Genomic DNA, 25,032 nt, shown 5'->3' on the forward strand with positions numbered 1-25,032 from the left:
CGCACTGACGGGATTATTGTCACATGATTTCATCAAGTACAAAATACAAGTGGACAGAAAGCACAGAGCGTGTGTTGTGTCTCAATACAGATGTAATTATTCCACTTAGATGAGAAGAAGTGACGCTATCAGTAAGTCACTAAATGCCCTTTGAGGTAATTCGTTGCCTTGCGCCAGGTGAACCCCGACAGACACACACCTGACGGGGGTGTTAGCCGTGTCGTTTTCCCTCCCTGATGCGCAGTGATGGTAGAGCTCAGCGGACATGATCAGGAACCTCACACTGATCACTCCTGCTCGTTTGGAGGCTCCAGATCTGCTGCCCGTGGATGACGTGCGTCATTGCGCAGGAGCGCGTCCACCAGCCCCCGGTGGATAACGGGAGGAACGTCTGAGCACACAGCGGCAGTGCGGCTCCTGAAGTGTCGGATCAGCAGGTGATTCGTGTATCTGAACGGACTTAACGGCTCCAGTCACACCGATCCGGGGGGGACCCCTCACGGACTCTTTATTCCACGATGCGCTGACATCCTGGATGAATCTGTTCCAGGTAAAGTTCCAGGTTTAACTTCGTCACCTTCGTGTCGTTTCCTTTGAAATGAGGATCAGATCTTCTGTGTCGATCCCTGAGGCGAGTTTCCTGTGATGGATGTGTTTAAGTCCTGTCTTCATGTCTTTATCCGCGCTCCTTCCTCCCGCCAGGCGCGTTCAGACGAGAACAAATGAAAACTTCCAAATGCGGAATGTTTTTAGTCTGGATGTTTAAATAAAACCTCTCAATGAGAAGACAGCACGTGTAGATTTGGTTGTGTGTGTGTGTGTGTGTGTGTGTGTGTGTGTGTGTGTGTGTGTGTGTGTGTGTGTGTGTGTGTGTGTGTGTGTGTGTGTGTGTGTGTGTGTGTGTGTGTGTAGGAGAGAGGTTAATTGCATCATTTCACGGATTCTGCTTGTGCAGCCTCTGGTCAGTCCGATGTGAATGAGGGCTGGGGGGTCCCTCATCACTCAGGACACACCACCACACCACCACTAGTGTCTCTTCTCTGAAGAGGTGTAGAAACGGGGGGGCAGAACAAACAACCTAAACTTGGATCATTTCAAGGTAATCAAAGTGACATGGAGGGCAGAGGGGTGAAGGTCACTGAGACGGTGTTATCGGGGTGAACTCTGGGGTTCATCTGCTGGAGGTCAGTCTTCTTGGTCTACAGCGTTGGTTTATCTGATCCAGCAGTGGTGATTCCCAAACCGTTAATCCATGTGTGGCTTTTGGTTCCTCCTGCTTTGGCTTCAGAGTGAACAACAAGTCACGATAAGAAGGAATTTAGAACAAGGCAGTCAGAGACTGTAACATCCCTCGACCCCCCTGAACTCAACATTTGACCCTGGCCTACACATTTTTGTGCCTCTGGCTTCCTGAAAATGTTGCTTTTTGTTTTGTGAGTATATCATCAGGTTTCAGAGATGTGTCCCTGAAAAGGTATAAAAGTGAAAATTTGACCTTGACCTAGTTGTTCAAGGTCAATGCTGTGATCTAATTTTCACCCCCTTGTCTCCCTGAATATAACGACTTTTGTTTAGTCTTTCTATCTTAGCCGGTTCCTGAGATGTGTGCAAAAAAATTACAAAAGTTAAAATTTGACCTTGATCTAGTTTTCTCAAGGTCAAGGTCATCATCTCATCTTCATCCCCTCTGCTGCCTGAGTCATGTGCTTTAGTTTCATCTTTCTATCTACAACGGTTGTGAAGACATTTGGTGGACAGACGGACGGACACTGACTGTACAACACATCACCGCTCTGTAGAGGGATGGAATTAAGAATAAAGAGCTCACTAAGAAAATAAATAAAAGAATATTAACACACACACACACACACACACACACACACACACACACAACACACACACACACACACACACACTGGACTATGTACAGTAAATAAGAATAAAACATATCTTATTAAAGTACGTACGTATCGTTGTGATATCTCCCGTTAAACGTCACGTGTGATTCCTGCGGTTACTTTGAATTCAGACTAGTTCACACTAAACTTCTGCTCCTTATGATTTAATCCTTGAGGAGGAGAAGAAGAATTGTAAGGTTGATGTCGATGATCCACAAACATCTACGTCCGCTGAATGTACAAATTAGAGAATTTAAAACAATTAGGGTTTTTTTTTTAACTATTGCCAACTAATAATAAATGAAGTCAGTGCAGAGAGGGGAATAGTTACCTTTGGTTTAGCCTGGGGACTAGTTAATTCAACATCAGTTGTTTTATGACTTATTTTGTGTCTCCTGGAGAAAAAATTAATCAGAATCAGAACCAGAATACTTTATTAACCACACAGAGTGAGGTGTACCTGTACTGTAGCACCATTATCTAGGAGGAGGAGGAGGAGGAGGAGGAGGAGGAGGAGGAGGAGGAGGAGGAGGAGGAGGAGGAAGAGGAGGCGTTGGTGAGAGGCAGATAACTGGTCACTACCTCCATCATCACTTCCTGTATGCCGTTTTGTCCAGGTGTTCCATCTTCCTCCCACCTCCATTAACATGCTGCTTAGGAGAAGTGATGACTCCAAAGTGTCCATAGGTGTGTGTGTGTGTGTGTGTGTGTGTGTGTGTGTGTGTGTGTGTGTGTGTGTGTGTGTGTGTGTGTGTGTGTGTTAGCATGAGTGATTGTCATGTGACCCCACCATGAGCTGGAATCTCATCCCGGGTGTACCCCACCTGTCACCTGTCCCCGGTTCCAGAAGACTTTTGTTACTTAAATGTTGTAATTTTTAGAAAATACATTTAAAAAGAAATCTCTACTCCCTCTTTCTATTCATATTAATAATATTCATTCATTCATCTTTGATACCCACTTCTTCAGCTGTCGTGGGTCACGGGGTTGCTGGAGCCTACCCCAGCGGATATACAAAAATGAATTCTCTTTTAATAGGAGTACAGTGTTAAAATCCTCTGAAGAGCGTATTTCGAAGGATATTCTGTAATTATCACTATTAACAAATCCCCATGAAATACTGGACCAAATGAAGGTCACCAGCTGACCTCTGACAGATCCCTGCAGCACAAAGCAGCTTTAGCTGACCTTCATGTGTTGCTGGCAGAGCCCTCCACACACCTCTCCCCTAGTGTCCCCTATAATAATGAGTCTAAGGGGTGAAAAGAAACATCTTGGGTTTATGTTCAGTCTTTGCCAGACGCTTTACGTGGTGTGTGGACACTATATGGTACTCATTGTACTGTTGGAACTATACTGGAATGGTTAAACTCATCTTCGACTGAAAAAAAATAAAAAAAACTAAATTGGGAAATGATGGCTCAGGTACCAGAACCTGTGCAGTTTGCATTAAATGTTCATGACCATCATGGATGAACCAGTGCAGTTCTTCTCACTAATCACTTATTGTCTTCAGTCAGCTTTGCCTCAGGTTAAATCCTGTTTCCATCAGGGATGCCTGTCAGCTCCAGTTCCTCCTGCCCCCAGTGTGTTTCCTCTCCACTCCCACTGGATCAGCTCCTTCCTGTCACCTGTGTTACTGCATCCACCTGCAGCCCATCTCCACTCATCTCCACCCTCCACCCTCCGTTCCCCACCAGTTTGTAGTGACTTGTTCTACTCTCCAACATTCCTGTTCTGGTATTTCCTCTGTTCTGCCTGTTGATCCGTTCCCTGTCTGGTTCCTGGTTTTGGTTGGACTCCGTTCTGGATTAAAGCTTTAAAGTAGCTGCTCTTCTGGTGTACTACTGGTGCCATGTTTTCAATAGTTAACTTTCTGATTATTTTGTAATCTACAAAATAGTAATCATTTATTTATTTATTTCTAAGGAGGTGGTATTTTAATTGAAGGTATTTTATCTTATTTTGGAGACCCTGTTCCTTTTCCCCGTATAATTCCAATCAATAGTTTGATGATAATATTATAATAAGTATTTGTTTTCAATCATTTGTTCTTCTCCTTTCCAATACTATCAAGACTGGCCCACTGGTAAAGGTGGTATTTCTATACAAATATACTGCACCTGAAAATGGGCAAATGCTAGTCCTCAACTTATGAACATTCAAGTTATGAACCTACAGTGATACAAACAAATGCAGTTCCCCTTTCTGCCACAACCCCCTCCGAGCAGCACCGCAGCATTCACGCAGCTCCAGCACTCGTCTCCCCTTCCTGTTGTCTCTGAGCATCTCAGCGCGTCAGGTTTCCTACCCGGGGCACTTTACTGTTATCATGACCGACAATAATTCCCCCTCCGCCTTTGCTCTAAAGGTAAGCTACATGCTACATGCTAAAGCGCCGTGGAGGGGCTGTACTCTGACTGTAAGCATGTAGTGTGGTGGAGAGTTCACTGAAGTGTTTTCTAGTTCTTCTCCTCATGGATTAAATCATGAGAAGCAAAACTTCCCGTCCATAAACTAAACTGAATTCAAGTCACCTGTTTGAATCACGAGTGACGCGTCACGGAGTTATACGTACGAACTTTGATATGTATTTTTATTCTTATTAATTGTACCGTAACATGATATGTGCTCTTAATGGTTTTCTAATAATTTTTCTAATAGTAATTAACTAACATCCAGGGGGCCATAGATAATTCATTTGCGGACCAGATCCGGCCCCCGGGCCCTGACCTTTGACATATGTGCTCTGAGGTGTGTTTGATTTTCCCTTGTGTGCATTTGTTTCAGATAAACCCCACGTGGCGTCTCCATTCCTTTGCAGCCATGATCTTCCACGTGTCCAGTGGGACGGTGTTCGCCGTCCTCCTCATTAGCAGGTGAGTGCCGACAGGAGGAGCTGAGGCCACACCCACTGGGACCTGCAGCCTCAGTATCAGGAAACGCACCAGAGCAGGACAATAATGATCAGACGATTTCTTTCATATGTTTTAGTGATAACCTTTGTTGTACAGTATAATAATACTATAGTAATAGTGTGTGCGGGTTGTAACCCACTGCCTTGATTAGTCAATATCAATGAAACGTCCGCTGGCCACAGCCAGGCCTTTACTTTGATGTCAAAGTACATTTTCCTGTTAAAGCAGCTGCTCTTGCTCCTTGTAAATTAGGAGCTCAGCGCTGACATCTCCCCTTCACGTTGTGTCTTTGTTCTTTGTTCTCTGCTAGACAACCACAGCGCTCTGATTCCGCCATGGATTCACTGAGAGTCACAGGAACACGAGCACAAAGCCTAAAGCTAGATGGAAACTGAAGTATTATTATAAAATATATATTATTTGGGTGTTATTTGGGTAGTTCCAGGTTCAAGTCCTGTTCTGTGTGGAGTTTTATGTTCTCCCCGTGTCTGTGAGGGTTCTCTCCGGGTTCTCCTGTTTCCTCCCACCTCTAAAAACATGCATCTTATGTGAACTGGTCAGGTCCAGATTGTCCATAGGTGTGAGTGTGTGAGTCTGGTTGTTCGTCTTTCATGTGGCTCTGCGATGCGCTGGCCATATGTCCGACGCGTCTCCCCCCTCATGCCTGTAGGCTGCTGGGATAGGCTCCAGCAACCCTCGTGAGGGGAGCAAGTGGTACGGAAGATGGATGGATGGATGGATTGATGGATGAATGGATGGATGAATGGATTAACCTTGTCCTCAGAATAAAGAAAGACAGATTTCAACAGGCCATTCATGTATTTTATTTGTTTCATCTATTTTACTAGATTTGAGTCTTCCGTGTTGCAGCTTTATCTCTGGTTGGCTGTGACCTGTAACGAGGTGCTCTGTTATGTCACTGTCTCAGTAAAGGAGCAAGATAAATAAGTTGGTTTAATTGGTTTCAGTGCTTTTGTATCCTAGCCAGTGGAATTATCATGAAAGTCAAGCCTCTTCTTCACATGACTTTTGTTTATTGAAGACACATCATTACTTCTGCTCTAAGATGAGAGGAAATGATATAATCCACAGTGGGGGAATTTTCATGATTGCAGCAGCACTATCCGGAGAGAATAGAAGAATAGAAGAAGTAGTACAGCATAGTAGAGGAGTCAGACATACATACATACTTTACATGCATACATACATACAGATGTACAGTTATATAAGGAGGATGTTTTCACCAATGTCCATTGATTGATTGATTGATTATTTGGGTTGTTTGTCAGGAAAATATTCTAATAGAAATGTTGATAGAAGAATATATAAAGAATATATGTTAAATATTTATTTGTTCAATATTTGTTCAATCTGACCCTATATCCAGCACATAGCCTTCTGTTAATATACAATAATTATCATTAGATCAAGTTCTGACATGTTTGTTAAAACATCCACAGGGTCCAAAGGGCCCATGTGTCAGTTACTAAAATCTGTCTTATGTAATCATTTATAGCTGTGTGCTACTTGTAACATAATTTATCTTTCATTTATTTTTATGAACTTCTAAAGATAATCAGATCTTCCAGCATTTACTCTTCGCAAAAACATATTTTTCACAATCAGAAACACATCTAGTGAGTTAATTTGTTACTGTCCTGTAGTGAGTTTATCAGTGAACTGTCACAGAACAATGACAGTAACTGACCCAACCAAAATCCCAGCACCAAGTCTGCTTTTCACTGTATTTCTTTTTTAATAAAAGCTTCAGTTCCCATCTCGTTCTCATCTTCAGCTGCTGATCTCAATCCGGGTCGTGAGGGCATCCTTTTGAGCAGAAAAGCCCAGACACTCTTCTCCCAAGGTGTTCTCAGGCCAACAGAGATACAATTTCTCCAGTGACTCTTGGGTCTGTCTCTGGGTCTCCTCCCAGGTGACAATGCCTGGGAAGTGCCTCCCTAGGAAGTGTGCAGGGTGCAACCCAACCAGACGCCTGAATCTTGAGCTTCTCCCAGATGTTTGGGCTTCTTATCGCTAGGATTGAGCTCAGCCATCCTGTGGTCAAAACTCTTTTCAGCCTCTTGTACTCGTGATCTTATCCTTTCGGTCCTTGCCCAGATCTCAAGACCATATGTAAGAGTTGGACTGTAGACAGAGCAGTAAATGCAGAGTTTGCTTTGTAGCTCGTTTCTCTCTTTACCGCCACATTAGAGTGACCCCATTACTGTGGATGATGCACCAATCCACCTGTCTATTTCCTGTTCATATTTCCCTCAATCATATATAAGACCCTGAGAAACTCCTCTACTTGAGGGACGGACTCCTACCTGAAGTGGGAACTCCACCTCTTTTCAGCTCAGAACCATGGTCTCAGATTTTAGAGGTGCTGATCCTCTTCCTGGCTCCTTCACACTTGACTGCAAACCACTCCAGTGTGAGTTGGAGGTCCATGTTTGAGATCAGTGGGACCACATCATCTGCAAAAAAGCAGTGATAGAATTCTAATCCACCTGAACCTGACACTCTCCGTCACTTGGCGGCGCCTATAGACTCTGCTGATATAATTTATGAACATAAGTACCGCCAATGGGCAGCCCTCGAAGAGTTCAACTGCAACCGAAAACAAGTCTGAATTGCTACCAAGAACCAGACTCTAACCACAGACCACAGCTCCACAAATTATCATCTCAGATCCCATGCCTCCTGTCACCTCTGGAACACGACTAAGGCTTTGCTGAAGGTGGGTGCTGTACACCAACTTGACTTGGTCCTCAGCTAGAAGTTCCCAACACACCCTGATTCCCCATTTGGGGCTCTGAGGTCTGCCTGGCATCGTCCCCGGCACCCTGATTGAACTCATCACCAGGCAGTGATCAGTTGACAGCTCCTTTACCTGAGTGTCCAGAACATACGGCCGTAGATTGGCTGGTAGGATGACAAAGTAGATCATTAACATATGAAGTAGGGTATCCTGGTGTCATGCATGTTTATGGACACGCTTATGTTCAAACATGGTGGAAGCTGTGGATAGATGATGACTAACAGACAAGTCCAGCAACTGAAAGCCAATCTGGTACAATACTGGCAGGCACTTCATCCCAGTCATGCCCCTCCAGGTTCTGTGGTTGTAGCCCAAATGGACGCTGAAGTCCCCTGACAGAAGAATGGAGTTCCATGCAGGGGTGGTCTCCAAGAGTTCTAACATGAGTGAGCATTCCAGACCACTGTTCGGCACATAGAGACAACAGTCACACCCCATTCCCTGACCTGAAGGAAAACAACATTTCATCCAGAAGAGTGAACTTCGATGCATAAGGAGATAGCTGGGGAGCTATGAGTGAGCCCACACCTGCTCTCTGCTTCTCATCTGGTGTGACTTGAATGAAACAGAGGGTCCAGCTCTTACAAGAGCTGTTCATTATGTTGTGTTTTAAAGGGAACATTCCGTTTGCGTAGAATTTTTTTTAGTAATTAGGATCAGAAAATGGACTATATTATAATTCAAAGGCATCTAGAACTATGATTCTCGTTTAGCTCACATTTAACTTTGAGACTGGAAGTCAGCCTTGATGACGAGTGACTTTAGTTTTTACTTCCTCTGTTAAGTTAAACTTCAAGCGTCTCAGTGCTGATACCACTGATTCAGAGTTCAGCTTAGACGTGTCCTTAATGTTTAAAGTAATGGTTTTCATTTGTTTGATGGAGTGGTGGACTATGAGTGGTCAGATTCTGTGGTTTTGCTAGTGTAGTGTAATATTTAGTTGATCTATCACAAGTAAGCTATGTTCCCAGCTTTTAAAGAGGAATACTTTAGCGTTCTCATCTACTTAGATTTTAACAGTGAAACAGCCAACGCACTTTAAATAGTACAAAATGTACAAAAATGTTCTTTTTGTTGCAGAGCGCGCCTCATTTATTAGAGAGCTATAATTTGTTATTTTCTGCAATAATGCAAACTAAAAATCAGTTCTTCCTGTTCATTCCTGTTTATTTGTATGTTCCCTTTTGGAAACAATATCTTCCCTCTGTTGAGTTTGTCTTCCATTCCCATTTTCACGGTGGTTAGTTTTGGTGCCATTGACACTTATATTTTCACTCAACAAGGAATTTCTTCACTCCAGAGGAGAGATAGTGAATATATTGGTAGAAGGATGCTGAGTTGTGAGGAAGACCAAAGGCCTAGAGGAAGACCAAAGAGGAGGTTTATGGATGTAGTGAAAGAGGACATGAAGGTAGTTGGTGTGAGAGAAGAGGATGCAGAAGACAGGGTTAGATGGAGGACACTGATTGGCTGTGGAGACCCCTGAAGGGAAAAGCCCAGAGGAGAAGGAGAAGAAAAACAGTGAGTGATACATGCAGCTCCAAGATGGATCTTGACAGGTTGTTATAAAATACTGGTTAAATTTGCTCACATAACTGTAGAAATGCAGACGTAGAAGTGGGCGTTTGATTCACTTTAGAAAATGTTCACCCTGAAATTATTTAGATTCTGTGAATTTCATTTGGTGAACTGGAACTCAGAAGTGATCTGACATGTAGCATTCCAGAAAAAAATATATGTGCTTTGCTCAAATCCACTCCCCAATTTAATGTTTTTTGATGGTTTATGCCCAACCTATTCTGAGACAACATCAACTGAAGGGAATCATTTAGACAATGCAATTATCTCTCTCTCACACACAAACACAAAACATGCTTCTTTCTATTCATCCATCACATTTATCCATTTACCCATTCCATCAAATCCCTTCTCCTTATCCACATTTGGGGCAACATTTTCTCTCCTTTGAGTTCTTAGGCTAGTTCTACTCACCCCATGGATGGACGTGTCTCAAACAGAGAGCTGATAGACAAGAGAATCAAGAGCTTTACCCTCCGACCCAACCATTTCTTCACCAAGGTGCTCCAATTTAATGTACACATTTATTTATTAACATGGATGTATTCATTTATTTATTCATTAACTTATACCTGACATGGAGAGAGCAATCACGCCATCATCTGTCACGTGTGGGAGGCAACACCTTTGAGTCTGACTGCCTCCTTCACTGCTGCCCACACCAGTGTAAGGCTTCAGGCTGATTAATCAAAATGCCAACAAATCCATGTCATTGGAGCAAGAAGCAGCTTACAGGATCCCAAACTGAATACTCTCCTGAACCTGAACCATATTTCTATAATCATTATGCAGCACTTTCTGAAAATACACACCAATATTTCAAAGCACCAGGTAATCCAACTGAAGAAATCAGTGAGTAGCGGTTGGGCTACACTCGTGTCTTAAGCAAACGTTTAATGACGTTCATAGAGAGTTGATGGTGTTGGTTAGGGTTAGGGTTAGTATGAATCCAGGGGTGGGCTCGTTGGTGAAAACACATCGTTGTGTGCATGCAGGTGTCGTTTCTGTTTCCAGTTCACTTTTATTGTTTGTTTTTTTGTTTGATTTGTTACAAATCTACCAAAAGTTACAACATTTTTTTGGAAGCCTCAGTTAAATTTTTAAAGGCCATCTTTCTGAGAGAACAAAAAGGGTGTCAGATATAGCAAACATTTTTCTCTCAGGGTCCAACTGCTGTTTTTTCCCCCCCTTTTTGGATAATTCAATATCCAATGGGGAGGGAGGATTTCCCTGTACGTACATTAGTTGTACATGAGATGAAACTCCAAAGCCCGTTTCATCTCATGAGGCTATAAAGCTGGAGCCAGAAATAAGTATTTTATGACTATGATAACACTCTGTAGTGCAGTTTTAATTAATATGAGCTCAGTTTTATTCTGGTTTTCCTTTGAGGTCATCAATTCTTAGTCCTTGTAAGGGAAGATGAGCACGCACTTATCTACAAGGGATGTTACAGTCACTGCTGGCTTATAACACAGGGACTCTTTCTACACCCTGAGCTCCACTTTGTACAGTATGTGTCTCCAGAGGAGCCCCTTTTCACACATGCCACCAGACACACACATGAACGGCACAAGAAACATAATAGTAACAAAAATGTTGCAATTATTATTCATAGTAGTTACGATGATGATACCAAAACAAGACTACTACTACTATGAGTATGCTACTACTACTAATACTAATGCCCTGTCTTTCACTCACAGTCAGCTCAGATAGACTCCAGGACATCCTTGACTCGTAGACCAGCTGTAGAAAAAGCATTTTGGATAAAAATAAAAAAAATAAAAAATAAAAATAAAAATAAAAATAAAAATAAAAATAAAAATAATAATATAAAAACAAAGCATTATGATTATTATGAATATTGTGATTGTTGTTATGATAATGATAGTTTGTGTTTTGAAGTGAATGATTGCTGTCAGATTTTTCTGCTCTAAATTAACTTTGCTACACCATTGGGTGTGTTTTGTGCAGTGTTAAGGAATGGAATAATAAATGAAGGACACTGATTCCTGTAATCTATCAGCTTTTGGGGATCAATAATGTTTTTATTAAATTGAATGTTCATGGAGAGGAATCTTCACAGCCACAGCAGAGTAATGGCATTTGTATGATATAATTAGATTTCAATTAAATTGCTCTCATCAGTTTCTGTGAACACATGGACAAGCAAGCCTGGATTACCCAAGAGACCTGCTTCAATGTCTAACATAAAATAGCATCTTTTAGAATTAACGAAACATCTGACATGTCTTTTTTACTGCTACGTAACAGCAGCCCTCTTTTTAGGATCCGTTTCAGGCTGTATTCTGTACGAGCGATGCTCTGCCAGCTTGGGGATGAGAACTCTTTCTCTTCCATCTCACACCCAACCTGGGGATCGTGTGCTGCCAATCTTCACTACAACAGCATCCAGCTCCAGCTTCACAGTATCAGTCTGTCTGAGAGCGTCCTCAGCTCAGATTCCTCCTTCAGTACAGCCCCCACCCCATTTCCCTGGTTCCCTGATAGAAGAGCTCATACTTCCGTTCCATCTGGTCTAGTGTAAACACAGTACACGTACAGTACCTTCCATCTGTCCATCAAGTCAGCAGCTCCCTTTACCCTCCATGCTACCAACATTCAAACATGTCTCACCTCAACTGTCCCAGTCTTCCTTTCCCTCTGTCTCCTGACCCCCTTCCTGTCCTCCATCAGCTGACCTTAACACAGTTCCTACTGACACCCTGTTGGCCAACAGCGTCAGCGGTGTCGTTCTTAACCGGGGCATCGACCCATTTTTGATTGGTATCAACTTTGTGACATGAATAATTCAATCACAAATCTTTTACTCCACATGTCTTTCCTGACACAAGCTTCTGTATTTATCCAGACTTCTGACCGGTACTGATGCTGCACTGATGCGTCCCCTCAGAGAGAGAGGGAGCTACACTGATGATTTACTGACACTGATGGTCTCTATAATTACATCAAAACAATATCTGCACCAAACTCTACCAATAAAGGACAAAGAACAAAACAGCAAACAAAAAAACAACAACTGCAGTCTTAAATCTGCCTTTCGACCCCATACACATTCTAGGAGTTGGTAGGTTTAGAGAGGACCACTATGTATATGTAGAGACCAGGAAAAATGTGTTCCCTGTAATATAACCCCTTTAAAATTATTGGTTTTATTTTAGATAAGAGTATATAATTAATCCTGAACATGCTCAGTGCTCACAATGTTCCCAGGACAGTGACATTTGAATTTATCCAACTCGTCATTTTTTCTTATGACATATAAAACATGCTTGTTTTTATTTATTTTAAATCAGGCTTGGAACATGAAACACTTTTTAGGTATTGTATTGTAGCTCCTGGTGCAAAATAATTTCTGTAATCTGTAATGCTTCTATTTTCAGTCACAAACTTTTTTGCCAAATTCACTTTTTCAGGAACTATTTAAGGGATTCACTATTTAAGTTGCTGATAATAAAATTGAACTCACACTGCCGTGGTACACAGAACACAGACAACATAAATGTAATTACAATTTAAAAAAATACAGAATCTGATTTATTCTAATATTTTAATTCTAACTAGTGAAAATGTTTTATTTTATTTTTGTGATCAGTTAAAATGTGTTAGTTGTATTAGTGCGTGTTTTCCATTTTGTCCCCATTTTAGCTCAACATTTTGTATAAAAGTGTGTGTGTGCAGAAAGAGAATTCACTCTGGAATGTTAAAATTCCTGACACACATAGTACAACATTTACAGCCATCTTTATAATTCCAAGTGGGCAATAATCGTTTTCAAACACACTTTTTTTTTGTTAAAAACAGACAAAAAATGCTGCCAGTTTTCTCTTGTTGTTTATTAATCTTAACATTTTTCAATGCATGCATTTTCTTGTAGACAAGATGATTATGATCATCTCGTCCACAGACGCTCATCCGCCTTGCAAGTCTGCCACAGCCTACCCCAGCTGCTTTGGGCAAAAGGCGAGGTACACCCCAGACAGGACGCAGTGCATTGCTGGGCCACATGAAAGACTAACAACCACTCACGCCCACACCTACGGGCAGTCTGGTGTGGCCATTTCATCTAAGCTGCATATTTTTGGTGGTTGGAGAAAGCTGGAGATCCTAGAGAAAACTCACACAGACAGGGAAAAACATAGAAATCATTCAAATCATTTTTGCTATAAAAAAAAAAACAAAAATATGAAAGTACCTGAAACGTTCCTGGACTCAGCATCCTGTACCAAACACAACCTCATTCAAATGTGTCCATAGTCCTGTTCTCAAACGTAGTTCGTACTTTTCTAACTCGCTGTGATGTTTGTCAAGTCATCAAAAAGTCCAAACCACCAGATTGTGATTTAAGTTAAAACGTTATATATAATACAACAAAGTGAAGAATAGTCAATACACTGGAGTTTTATTCCAATGTATGTGTTTAGAAAAGAGTTTGACTCAGTATGACGGGAGCTTTTTTGACTCCTCTGTCAAACAAGATTGAACATAGTTTAGACAGATAGAGCTGACCTGACTTACACAGGATTTCTGTAGCTTACCAGTGGTTACCAATTCATGTAACCCTTTTTGTGCAAATACCCACGTCACTTTTTTGTCTTCTGTTCACACAAACTATTCACCAACCTGAATTGTACAACAATACTTCAGACACTGAGTCACTCACCGGGTGTCTAAGGTATTCTTGTAGTAGTAGTCTATGGACGGGATTGCTGTCTAAGAGCTGCACTTGTGTTAAGATCACATGAATAATTCTATTAAAGTACTGCTTCATCAGTATGCTGGTAACATGTGATTGTCCTGTAGTTTTAACTGATTTATTTCTTTATAGATGAAAAAGGGCGTTAGTTAGATGATGTAAGGAACAGTATGGCCAGTTGGCTGGGGATGAGACAAAAAGACAGTCCTTTATCCTCCGGTTATTAAAATGAAATGAACTAATAACTATGTATTTTTAATGACTTATTTAACTGAATTTTTACATTATAGAAACATCTCACATTAAGCACTTTACATAAGGAGTAATTACTGTGTGGAGCCATGAGCATTGATTACAGCAGTAGCTGCCTCCACACTTCCTCTGGATATAATCTCATGGGATGTCGACCCACTTTTCAGTCAGCGCTGCCTGCAGTTAATGCCGAGTACTAATCTGTGTTCCCCTACCTCAGCCCGTAACGCTGACTTCCCTTCTTGTGAAATGGTGATTCTTCTCCGTACTGTTAACTTGTCTACTGGACTTCCAGCCCTTTAGCGATGGCGCTATCCTGGTGATGTTGTCACAGCTGAGGCATCATTTCCTCTTTGTGTCTTTCTGATCTCTGCCTGTGAATTTAATACAAATCTCAAACATCTGCCTGCTCTCCTGTTTTGCTTTTGAGTTCCATCTTCCAGTTTTATCAGAAGCATGCCAGAACAATCTAGCCAACATGAATCCAGCCGACAATGACCCAACTCAGCCAGATCCATCGACATCAGTGTACCTGATCAAACACCATGGTGAGCAACTTACCTTTTTGGCAATGTCTGTTCATCATGCCCACAGCGTGGGGCTCTCCAGGAAGCCACCTGGCTACCACCACTGTCTCGGACCCGCCCATTCACCTACAGTTCCTCAGGCCTGCATGCTGCCTTCAGAACGCTGTTCCGGGTCTCCAGGCACCCTCATCCTTTCCTGGTTCAGTGCTCCCTCACCTTAGAACAGAAGCGATCAGCTTTCCCCACCAAGTAGTCCTGACTGGTAGACATCGTGTCCCTACTCACAGGGCGAGCCCAAGACTCGGAAAACACTGAGTATGAGAAGCAGTCACCCATCTGTGCTTCAATCCAGCTTTTCCTCACTGAGGTCTGGAAAAACTTTGATCATGTAACTCAGAGCACAACAAGTACTTCATGCCGTTTGGACTTGAAGTGCTCCTGTAGTTTCCCAAATCCAGGTCAATAATGTGCTCTACTTTGTAAGCCTGTTTGTGTATTTGGACAACATCCTCATGTTCTGCAGGTCCAAACTGTAACAGAATGTATCAATGGTTCCTCAAGAACTTCAGCTCTGTAGCTGCCCAATCAAGGCATTCACCTCCTTGAAAATCCCCTTCAAGGGATCTCTGGCAACAGAGAAAGTGTCCTGGAGGTTCAAAACCTGCTTTAACTCTCACTCTTTTGTAGTCTCCTTGGATCCAAGGTCAGTCTGTCATCACTATCAAATGGACAAGCTGAACGGATGAACCAGGACTTAGTACTGCTTTGACTGACTCCTCAAAGCCCGTCCTCCTGGTCCAAACAACTGCTGTGAATACTCTCATTACATTACACTGCCTACTGGACTCTCACCCTTCTATTGGTCCCCAGGTTACCAACCACAACTCTTTCCTCAACAAGAACATGAAGTCAGTCTCTCTCCAGACCAGGCCTGCATCCACAGATGCCAGCGCACCTGGATGCAGGCCTGGTCTGATAGGTGCACCTGTACCTGCTCTACCAACTGCCACCAAACCAACTCCCCATTTAACCCAAGGCAATGTGTCTGGTTATCCACATGATGACATTTTTCTAAGGGTGGAATTGAAGACGTTAGCACTTCAGCTTTCCCAACTTAAGGGACACGAACCCTACTGTCTGTCTTCAGCTTCCTCTATCCATGGGGATTCATGGATCCAAGATTAAACCAGTCAAGGAAAGCTCCATTTAACCCTGTTCCAGACCCCCACTACCCCAAAGCATGGCATTTAGACTGGCTTTGTGGCTTTAAAGCTTTCTGCATTGGCCATAAATGCACAATGGATGAATCACAAGAGGTCAAGAGTGTCAGCATGTGAAGAGCTGCAACATAAATGTAATACTCCACAAAATCTGCTGTGAGCGGTCTTTTGTAGGAACTATTTTCTTCCTGCTGCATCATCATACAGAAGGAAGTATCTGCTAATGTAGATATGGACCATCAATGTCTCCAGCCAACACGGCAAGATGATTTTAGGGTGGGCTTCTTGTTACTGTCTCTTTTTTTAATGTCATAACTTATTTTTCATCTATTCAGGCATCATCAGACAAATGAAGACAGTAGCTATTCTACTTCCCAATGGTGATGGGCTAAGGGAGCAGCTCAGATAGTTTGAAAGGGAGAAAAATATGCTTTTATCCATAAAGGTAAAAAGCATGAATTTGAGGTTGTTGTTTTTTTTTTTTGTGGTGCCCAGTTTCCTGCATCTGCATCTCTGTGTGTGAGTGGTGAGGGACTGAGGGCGCTTGGGAAGTCCCAGAAGAGCGAGAAAATAATCTCTGCATATGAAAGCAACAGTGACTCCCAGTAAATCCCATTTCACAGTGAAAAAAAAAATCCTTATTCTCTGCAGTGGAAGAAAGGGAAGATGTTGAATGCAACTTGGCAGCTGAAACAGCCAGTGTGGGGCAAATACTTCAAGCACACCTTGAGGAGTAAGCTGATGCTAGCTGGTTCACCCTTTCTCAAGCCTCCTGTCAGTAGACAAGGGGTGTGTCATCTAATGAAGAAGAAAGAATGAAGTCATAATGGAGTCATGGTGTTCTATATTTTAAACACTTTGCTGTGTATCGGTTGATTGTAAATGGATGTTTATTAATTATGTGACAAAACCAAATTGCATTTTCCAGAAACAATGTCTCTGAGCCCTGAAGTAGTAGAGGATACACAGAGATTCCTTCCTCATACTGTAGTATGATGATGTGAAAGGAAACAAGCACATAATGACATTTACCATAGCAGCAATCATGGAAACTAATCAGACGCTACTCCACTGCTTTGCTCATCTTCCTGAATTGAGTTGTACCCAATCATATAATTTCTTTTACTTGTCTGTGAAGCTCATGCATTATAGGTTGCTAATGACTCCAGTGAATTGTCTGCAGCACAGAGGAGCTAGCTGAGGCAGTTTGAGGAATGATATCACTGAAAGATTGAAGACTCATATGCTGGTTGAAGTTGAATATGTTGTCAAGAATATGAAGGAATGAAGGGAAAAGGAAAAGCAGGTCCAATGGAGTGTTACTCAGCTCTCTGCAGGGTTTAGCTGACTAAATCTGTTGTGAAATGTGCAAGTGCTGCTTTGACTGATGCCTTGTTTGCATTGGTGACTGGGAAGAAGAGTAGGGGGGGATGGGAAGAGGTCTGCAGGGAGGCCATGTCATGAAACAGGATCTGAAAAGGCTCATTTCCCCCCAGGGTTTGAGTCCTTCATTCCAAGTCACTATGGCACCCCTATATGACTCTATTTGAAGCTATTCCTGCACCCCCCACAACATGAAACTCAAGATGCAACAACATAGCCGATGGGACATCGATGGGACGTATACAACTCTGTGTTGGTGGGGTAGCTCATTGCTGTACAACAGTTGGCAACAAAGCATTTGGATTGATGTCAAGACCAGAATGACCCAGTCTTGTTTATTGTGTACTAGTGAGAACACCACAGAGGAAATTATGATTTTCTGCTTGTATTGAATGGCGTAGCAATGTCAATGGAATTAGTTCAGTGGATTTCCATGTAGCATTAGGATGGAGGTTGACATTGATTGTCAGGGTCAGAGTAGCTCCTGACTCTTGTTGGTGGAGGTGTCACAAACAGGATTAGGACCCAAACGCACGACACTGGTGTAGTTGGTTTTGTCCATATTTTATTCAGGCAAGGCAAAAATCAGGGAAACACAATAAGACTCAAGAATTCCAGAAACCTAGCGACAAGGGCATGAGAACAAAACAATCTGCCACAGAACCAAAAGAGAACCCGGCTTAGAAAGCCTCAAACTAATCAGCCTGATCAAGTCCAGGTGTTGAGAGGAACCACAGGTGTGGAGATGAGGCTCCGCCCACCTGTTTGGCCCCTCCTCCTGCCACGCACCAGCACAGCAGAGCAGCAACACCCAACCGTGACAGGAAGGGTTGAATGGACCTTCCTCTAGAGCTGCAAGGAAGTCAAAACAGTGATCGATATGATGAAGTGACAGTGAAGTGAAACATCTCCTCAAAGCTGCTCCTCATGATTGGTCAAACCTCCAGAACCTGGAGTCAGAGCTGGAGATGCAGGAGAGGCCTGTGTGATAGTTGATAGAGATGTTACACAGAGCAGACTGACATTTGTCTGTCAGAGTTTCACAAACACTTTCAAGACTTTTCTTGGCTTGAGCCAGTCGTGCTGTCCTGTTCTGGGAGATGTTGGTACACCTGCATCAAAAACTGCAGTATTATTTTATCTGAACTCTTCTGGAGTGGAACATGAGATGTTGACACTACAAGCTGACATTCAGCTGAAGTCCAGAGATCATGGACAGTTCTGGAAGAAAGTCCCCCAACATGAGGACCTGTGTTACCTCTGACTGCATTATTCAGCTCCACTTATTGAAGTTTGTCAGCCTTTTCCCACATGAAGATCATTAAGTCCAAGTACCGTTCCTCCATGACTGCTGATCATCTGAAGTGTGTTTGATGCTGCTGTCAGCAGCTCCTGTCTGGACTGTGTCCCTGGATGATTCCATTCAGTAAATACCCTCAGAGTAAAGTCAGGACATGAAAAACATTTGTTGTGTTTGTTTTCCAGATTCTAGGAGGTGGTAGGGTTATGTATAGAAACAAAAAACAGAAAAAAACATGTTTTTCATGATATGCTCCCTTAATGTGACACCACAACACACAGGTATAGATATTTTTTTTAGATTTTTTTTTCTTTCTGAAGTCATTACTTTGGGAGACCGATGGAGTCCCTGTTCAGAGCAGGTGTGGGCATTCAGCATTTCATGTTATTATTCTTGATATGCAGACAGGTGGGCAGTGTAGCAGGTCAGGCAGAGAGCATTCTGGGAAATCAGGCACTCTGCAGACCGCTTTCATCTGGGAAGAGAGGGACCCCACACCACGAACATGTGTCATATGTTTGTGGTTGTGTGTGCAGTTAAACACCGATGCACAACCTAAGTATTTTTCCATCTTCATGATCACTATTTATTAATCTCAAGGATTATTCATCAATATTAATGTCCTGATTCTGGGATGATGTGTCTTTTTCTGCATTTGCTGTCAAGGCTCAGAGACTGTTTGGCAGGTTGAAGAACTAAAGTCTACCTCCTCCTTAGAGGTGGGGTTCAGACAGCCGGAGTCGGGGGATTTATAAAGGTGGATGCTGAAAAAAGGAGCTGGAAGCTCTTCACACACATTCTGGCCAAAGACGGCAGTGTTTCCCTGTCAGACTACAAAACACCGACAAACATCAAACACGAGTGTCTGACTCACCAGAAATATCAAGTCTGTGATACATGAAACATTTTGCTGTTTTTCTTCTTCCTCCTCTATTTTTGTGAATAATTTAAAGATGCCAGCCTCTTTATTTCTACATTCATGTTATATCACATGACTCCTTCAGTGTGGTTTTTCACATTTTGCTGTTTTCACTCACTGGTGCCATTTTACTCACACATTTTAAAAGAAAAGACACCCATGCACACAAATCCACCAATGTAATTGCACATTTGAAAAATTCATTTCTGATTCATGATTTCTGGTCCCAGAGGATGACCCAGATTGATAATGCAGCGCGCCACAGGCAGGGTGCTGTCGCTGCTGTCATTAATTCAGGCTGTTGCCTGTGAAACAACAGGCTGGGAGCCATGTGGGTGAGACCTCATGCAGCTCAGAAACACTGCTGGGAGCCAGACGCCCGGCTGTCCAAGTTGATTTGACAGTCAGGTGAAACAAGTTCTGAATTTCATGGGCAAGACTTTGTTTTTCCATGTGGTGTGTACCGTCAGAGGGGCAGCGGGGTCTTTACAGCCAATCAGGAGCTGTAGATTTTAGACGCATGGGGGGGTAGCAGTGAACTGCAGGGGGAAAAATATATATATTTTATGAATTTTAGAAATCTTGCCATGGACTTTGGGTACTTTTCCTCCAGAACCATCCTACAAACAGGTTTGTTTAGGTGCACAGTGTTCAATATATTGATAGGTGCATGTCCAGATACTGAGACTGGACATCAACTAATCATTACAAAACTCTGGGTTTGCCTCCACTTGTCCAAGTATGTTATAAAATAGAAAATGTTTAAGATAACACAACAAAAAGAAGACAACTTTTGTTCAGTAAAGTTCAGTACAGGTCACAGTTGGGCTCTGGTAATTATATGCACCAAAGAAATCTCTGTCCTGTTCTTGAACATGTTACCATGCCAACGCATTAACGTAGGATGATGAACATGATAGTTTTTGCAGCGCCTGCCATGCTGATATTACCCTTTAACACAAGGATCACAGAATCCTGCTTTTATTTTGAGTCAGTCCCTTTTCACTTGAGATCCATTCCATTGACCGGAGCTCTCTGCAGGAACAACACCTGTTTAATTACATGTAGTGTGTCTTTCTTCAATTAAATTGCACTACTCAAATAGATTCATATAATTAAATCATGGTAATTACAAAGGAAATAAATACCCCCTATGGGCTGAAATGTAGTGAGAAGGCTACTGTTTTTTTTTTTTTCCCATCATAGTACAAAGACGGAAAAAAGAATACTTTTGTACATCAAACCATGAAAATAATTTTATGCGGGTTTTATGTTTTCTCTCATCAATGCCATAAATAGAAAGATTTGTTGTAAATAAAGGTTTTCAAATTTATGAAAATATGAATTATTGGATTTTTTCACACACAAATTGTCTTCGCACTAATTATGACAAATGAATGTGATGTGTGGTGATGCAACGTGAAAACAGAGCAGCTCCCCTGCTCTCTTCTTCCACAGCGTTCATGTAGAGATGGAGGTTTTGGCCTCTGCATATGGCCGGATCTGTCATGCTTCTGCCTCTCTGACATCACGGCACATGCCCCGGGGCTTTCTCTCTGCAAAGTAGACCTTCTGTATTGAGAGCCTGATTTATACATAAACACACATACCACTGGGGGAGGCACATGAGTGTTCCCCTCCCGCGGATGCCAGCAAAATAATCATCTTCCCATACTTCAATGTGCCTTTAAGGATAGCATTCAGAAAACCTCCTGTAAGCACTATTTTTTTCTTAAGTCTCGGGGAATGGAAAAACAGTGTTTGGAATATTCTTAAACCTGCAGTTACAAGGAAATCTGAAAAAAGGAATCGTTTCTACTTTGAATAACGACGGGGCAAAAGTCATTTTCTTTCCATTTTAATTTGATGCTTGATGTTCTCTGCTCACAGGTTGAGGGTCTTCTACCCGGCACATCGTCCACGCCATTAGTCAACATTATTTTATGTTTGTTGGTGATGTTTGCAGCTCCCAGTCAAACTTATAGTCCACGCTATCCATCTCAGAGTGACAGCAGATACCCCTTTCCCCTTCAGATCTCGTGGGAACAGGAGGTGCAGGAGGGTAACTACAGTCCTGTCCTGAACAGGTTGTGTAAAAGATCACTGAATTCAGACCTGACTTAAAGCTTCCTCTACAGATTTAATCTGACTTGAGTTTGATGTGTAAGTAGGTTATGACTCATGAATGTTTTTTTGGCACGTTGGTGATGAAGAAATGTGTGACAAATACAGACTGAATGTTATTCTGTCCTTAATGATCGTAACCAGCCTCATGTGTTTGGCTGTACTGTAGACCACACGGGTGTTGGCTTGACAATAACATCACACTGGCTCCAGACTAAAGAGTTGCTAAATGATGGAATACATACGTATCATCATAACATTCATAACAGCACGTTAAACGCGTGGCACTGAGGACATGAAGCCAACATGTTCAGCTCAGCGTCTTCTAACCTGTCTTACACTAGCATGCTGTGGGCGTGTCCAGCTGTGGAGGTGACACTTGCTCTGATTGGCTGATATTTGAATATTTGTTTGCTTGTCCCCCTTGTTCTCAAGAGGCTGCGTTACAGTCTGTTCGTCGCAGGACCACTGCAGTTATATAATGGTTCCGTGTTCACATTACAGTCATAACGGAGGGGTTCATGTTTTATTGTCATGCTTTTGCTCCTTAGCTGCTCAAGGAGGAAATAACATGACTGCATAAAGAATCAGGCAAGTGGGTAGGATAGGACAAGGGGGCAACCAGCAACCGGGGCAATTATAAGCATATTTAAAAAGTGACTTTTAATTATTTTTATTTAATCGTAGTAATCCCCGTAAGGAAATTATTAAACTACTCTACCACACATTGTCAGTCAATGTTTCATGCATATGTAGTGTGTACAGGCTTGTAGCACACACACACACACACACACACACACACACACACACACACACACACACACACACACACACACACACACACTGATCATGAACGGATATCCTCCTGCAGACTGAATGACAGGCTGATGATGTATTTCTTGTTTTTGCTTACAGGTTGTTTCAGAACTCGGTGCTCAGCACAGAAGTGAAGGAAGGAGAGATTCTGCCCCCCACCATTCAGAAACTGATGAAAGGATACAACAAGTACCTCAGGCCGTTCTTTGACAGTAAGGAAACTGCAGACCCATGGAAATGTCAGGGCGCTCAGGAGACACACATTTGACAGGGAATGAAACAAATTCATATCGTGATTTGTGCGTGCATGTTCTTTCTGACTAATGCATGTTGATGTGTAGACTTTAAATGTATTACATGTGTATAACGCAATGTGAAAAGAAAGAAATCAAATCAAATATTGCATCGCATATCAATTTAATGCACCAACAATGAGTAAATTCCACTCAACCCGTCTCAGGGATGTTTTGTCTGGTCTGAACTGGGTTTTGGAGATCTGTCTAACTTTGACCAGGCATTAAAAGACCAATGAACATGTAAGTGTGTGTGCAGTGTTAAGCTGTCAGGGCGGGGTCAGCGATGAACATGCAGTCAATAATGAAACATTCAATTAAAACCCACCTTTTCAAACCGTTACTTCCTTGTTTGGGTGGCAGGAGGTCGTTTAGGGGTCATGATAACTGTAGTAAATCATCCAACAAGGTCTTATATAATCATCTTTCAGCAATGAAATTAGTTAAAATGTCATTAATCCATTCCACCCCTCCCAAAAAACCCCCAAAACAAAACATTGTTTTGAGTATTCAAATGGGAAAACGCAATAAAAGAGGATTTAAAGGAATGAACTGGTTTCATAAAGTTTTTTCAGACAGTATGAAGCAACAAATGATGTCAGAGATGTGAGGAGGAGGACTTTTGTGTTTTCTGCACTTTTGAGTTGGTCATAATCTATTTTAATGGCGTCACGGTGTCACAGTGTGTAGCGCTGTCGCCACACAGCAAGGTGGTTCTGGGTTCGAGTCCCGCTCTGTGTGGAGTTCACATGTTCTCCCCGTGTCTGGGGGGGGTTCTCCAGCTTCCTCCCCCCTCCGGAAACATACGCTTCAGGTTGATTGGCCGGTTCCAAATTGATCGTAGGTGTGTGTGTGTGTGTGTATGTGTGTGTGTGTGTGTGTGTGTGTGTGTGTGTATGTGTGTGTGTGTGTGTGTGTGACCCTCTGTGACCCTTTCCTTCACCCCAGTTTCCACAAACCGACATTTAAAGTGTGATGTATAAATACAACAAATTGAAATGATCACTAAATATAATAATTGATATGAATCTAATGTGAATCAACTTTATTAGCAGGTCCTCATAACATTGTGACAATGTTGGTTTAGGGTTGTTTTTTTTTTTGGGGGGGGGGGTGCTAGCTTTGGAGTTTCATTTTAACGGTAACGTATTGGTAATGAATCCCACTCATATACACTCTATACGTATTCACATCCAGCAGGTATGATCAGATGATGGGGATTACACAATAATGTTGGCAGAACCAGAGCTTGGTTATTGGTGTTATTCTGTGTTGCTAGACGGTCCTGTTACCGTGGGGATGAGTCTGGACATCGCCAGCATTGACACCATCTCAGAGATCAACATGGTAAGACATGAGCCTTACTTCATCTGAACAATAATGTCTTATGTGTTTAAGTCAGTCTGCTCAACCTCAATAGAGGCTCAATTCCAAAATATCTACTTTTCAAATATATTAGCTTCATGTGTACATCAAATGTATTATAGTCTCAATTACCAACAATTTCTGATTCAAAATTTAAAAGACACATTTGTCTAAATAAAGCAGTAGCAACAATAATAAGATTGTATCAGAAAAACAACCACGTATTTACCTTATGGAGGAGCCTCAGCCAGTGAATGAAACCTGGACTGAAGTACCAGGACTTTAAAGTACTTGATCAGGTTACAGCAGAATACATGTTGTGCACGTTCATTGATCGTGGGGGGGGGGGTGGGCTCCCTCATCCATGGATCTCCTGGAGGTGTGAGAGTCTTAGTTAGAGGGTGTTAGTCTATATGGATCGTTAAGCCCTCAGAGAAAAAAAAATAATTTGATTGACTGTTTGAAATCAAAACAAATATAAAAATATATGAATTAGACCTGGGATTATCCTCATACCCTAGTTTGATAGTCTAACTGCTCTGGATGCAGATTATATTTAGAATTGAGTTTCGACCAAGTGGATGCTTCCACCAATCCTTCACCAGTACCTTTAATAACTAAAAATATAAGATGTAAAGTACAGTTTCAGCTCTATCGGGGAATCCGTTAATTGTGTGTGTTTCCTGGAACGTGTTAACCACGAGGAACGAGGGATCACTTCATGTGAAAATATATGCAGTTTTTGATTTTAAAGCGTAAATTGTATAAATGAATGTATTCATGTATTCATTAATGTATTTGGAGGCCAATGTAACATTTTACTGAGTGTTAATCATAGAACAAAGTGCTCCTCGGTAATAAAACAAGTCTCCATCAGTGAGGAACAGTCTCTGCTGCT

At 42.1% G+C, this 25,032-nt stretch overlaps 1 protein-coding gene across 1 annotated transcript in view; it reads left to right on the forward strand.

The window, feature by feature from the left end:
* Positions 1-265: 265 nt before the first annotated feature.
* The window catches only part of LOC137603364 (gamma-aminobutyric acid receptor subunit pi), a 34,891-nt gene continuing 10,124 nt past the window's right edge, over positions 266-25,032 (forward strand). Inside the window, exons 1-6 of the mRNA XM_068326734.1 lie at positions 266-334; positions 2,383-2,454; positions 4,689-4,777; positions 15,543-15,584; positions 22,576-22,688; positions 24,049-24,116. Of these exons, the coding sequence (XP_068182835.1) occupies positions 266-334; positions 2,383-2,454; positions 4,689-4,777; positions 15,543-15,584; positions 22,576-22,688; positions 24,049-24,116 (453 nt within the window). The remainder of the gene's footprint in view (positions 335-2,382; positions 2,455-4,688; positions 4,778-15,542; positions 15,585-22,575; positions 22,689-24,048; positions 24,117-25,032) is intronic.

This window comes from Antennarius striatus, chromosome 11 (assembly GCF_040054535.1).
Source record: "Antennarius striatus isolate MH-2024 chromosome 11, ASM4005453v1, whole genome shotgun sequence".
Classification (NCBI taxonomy): Eukaryota; Metazoa; Chordata; class Actinopteri; order Lophiiformes; family Antennariidae; genus Antennarius; species Antennarius striatus.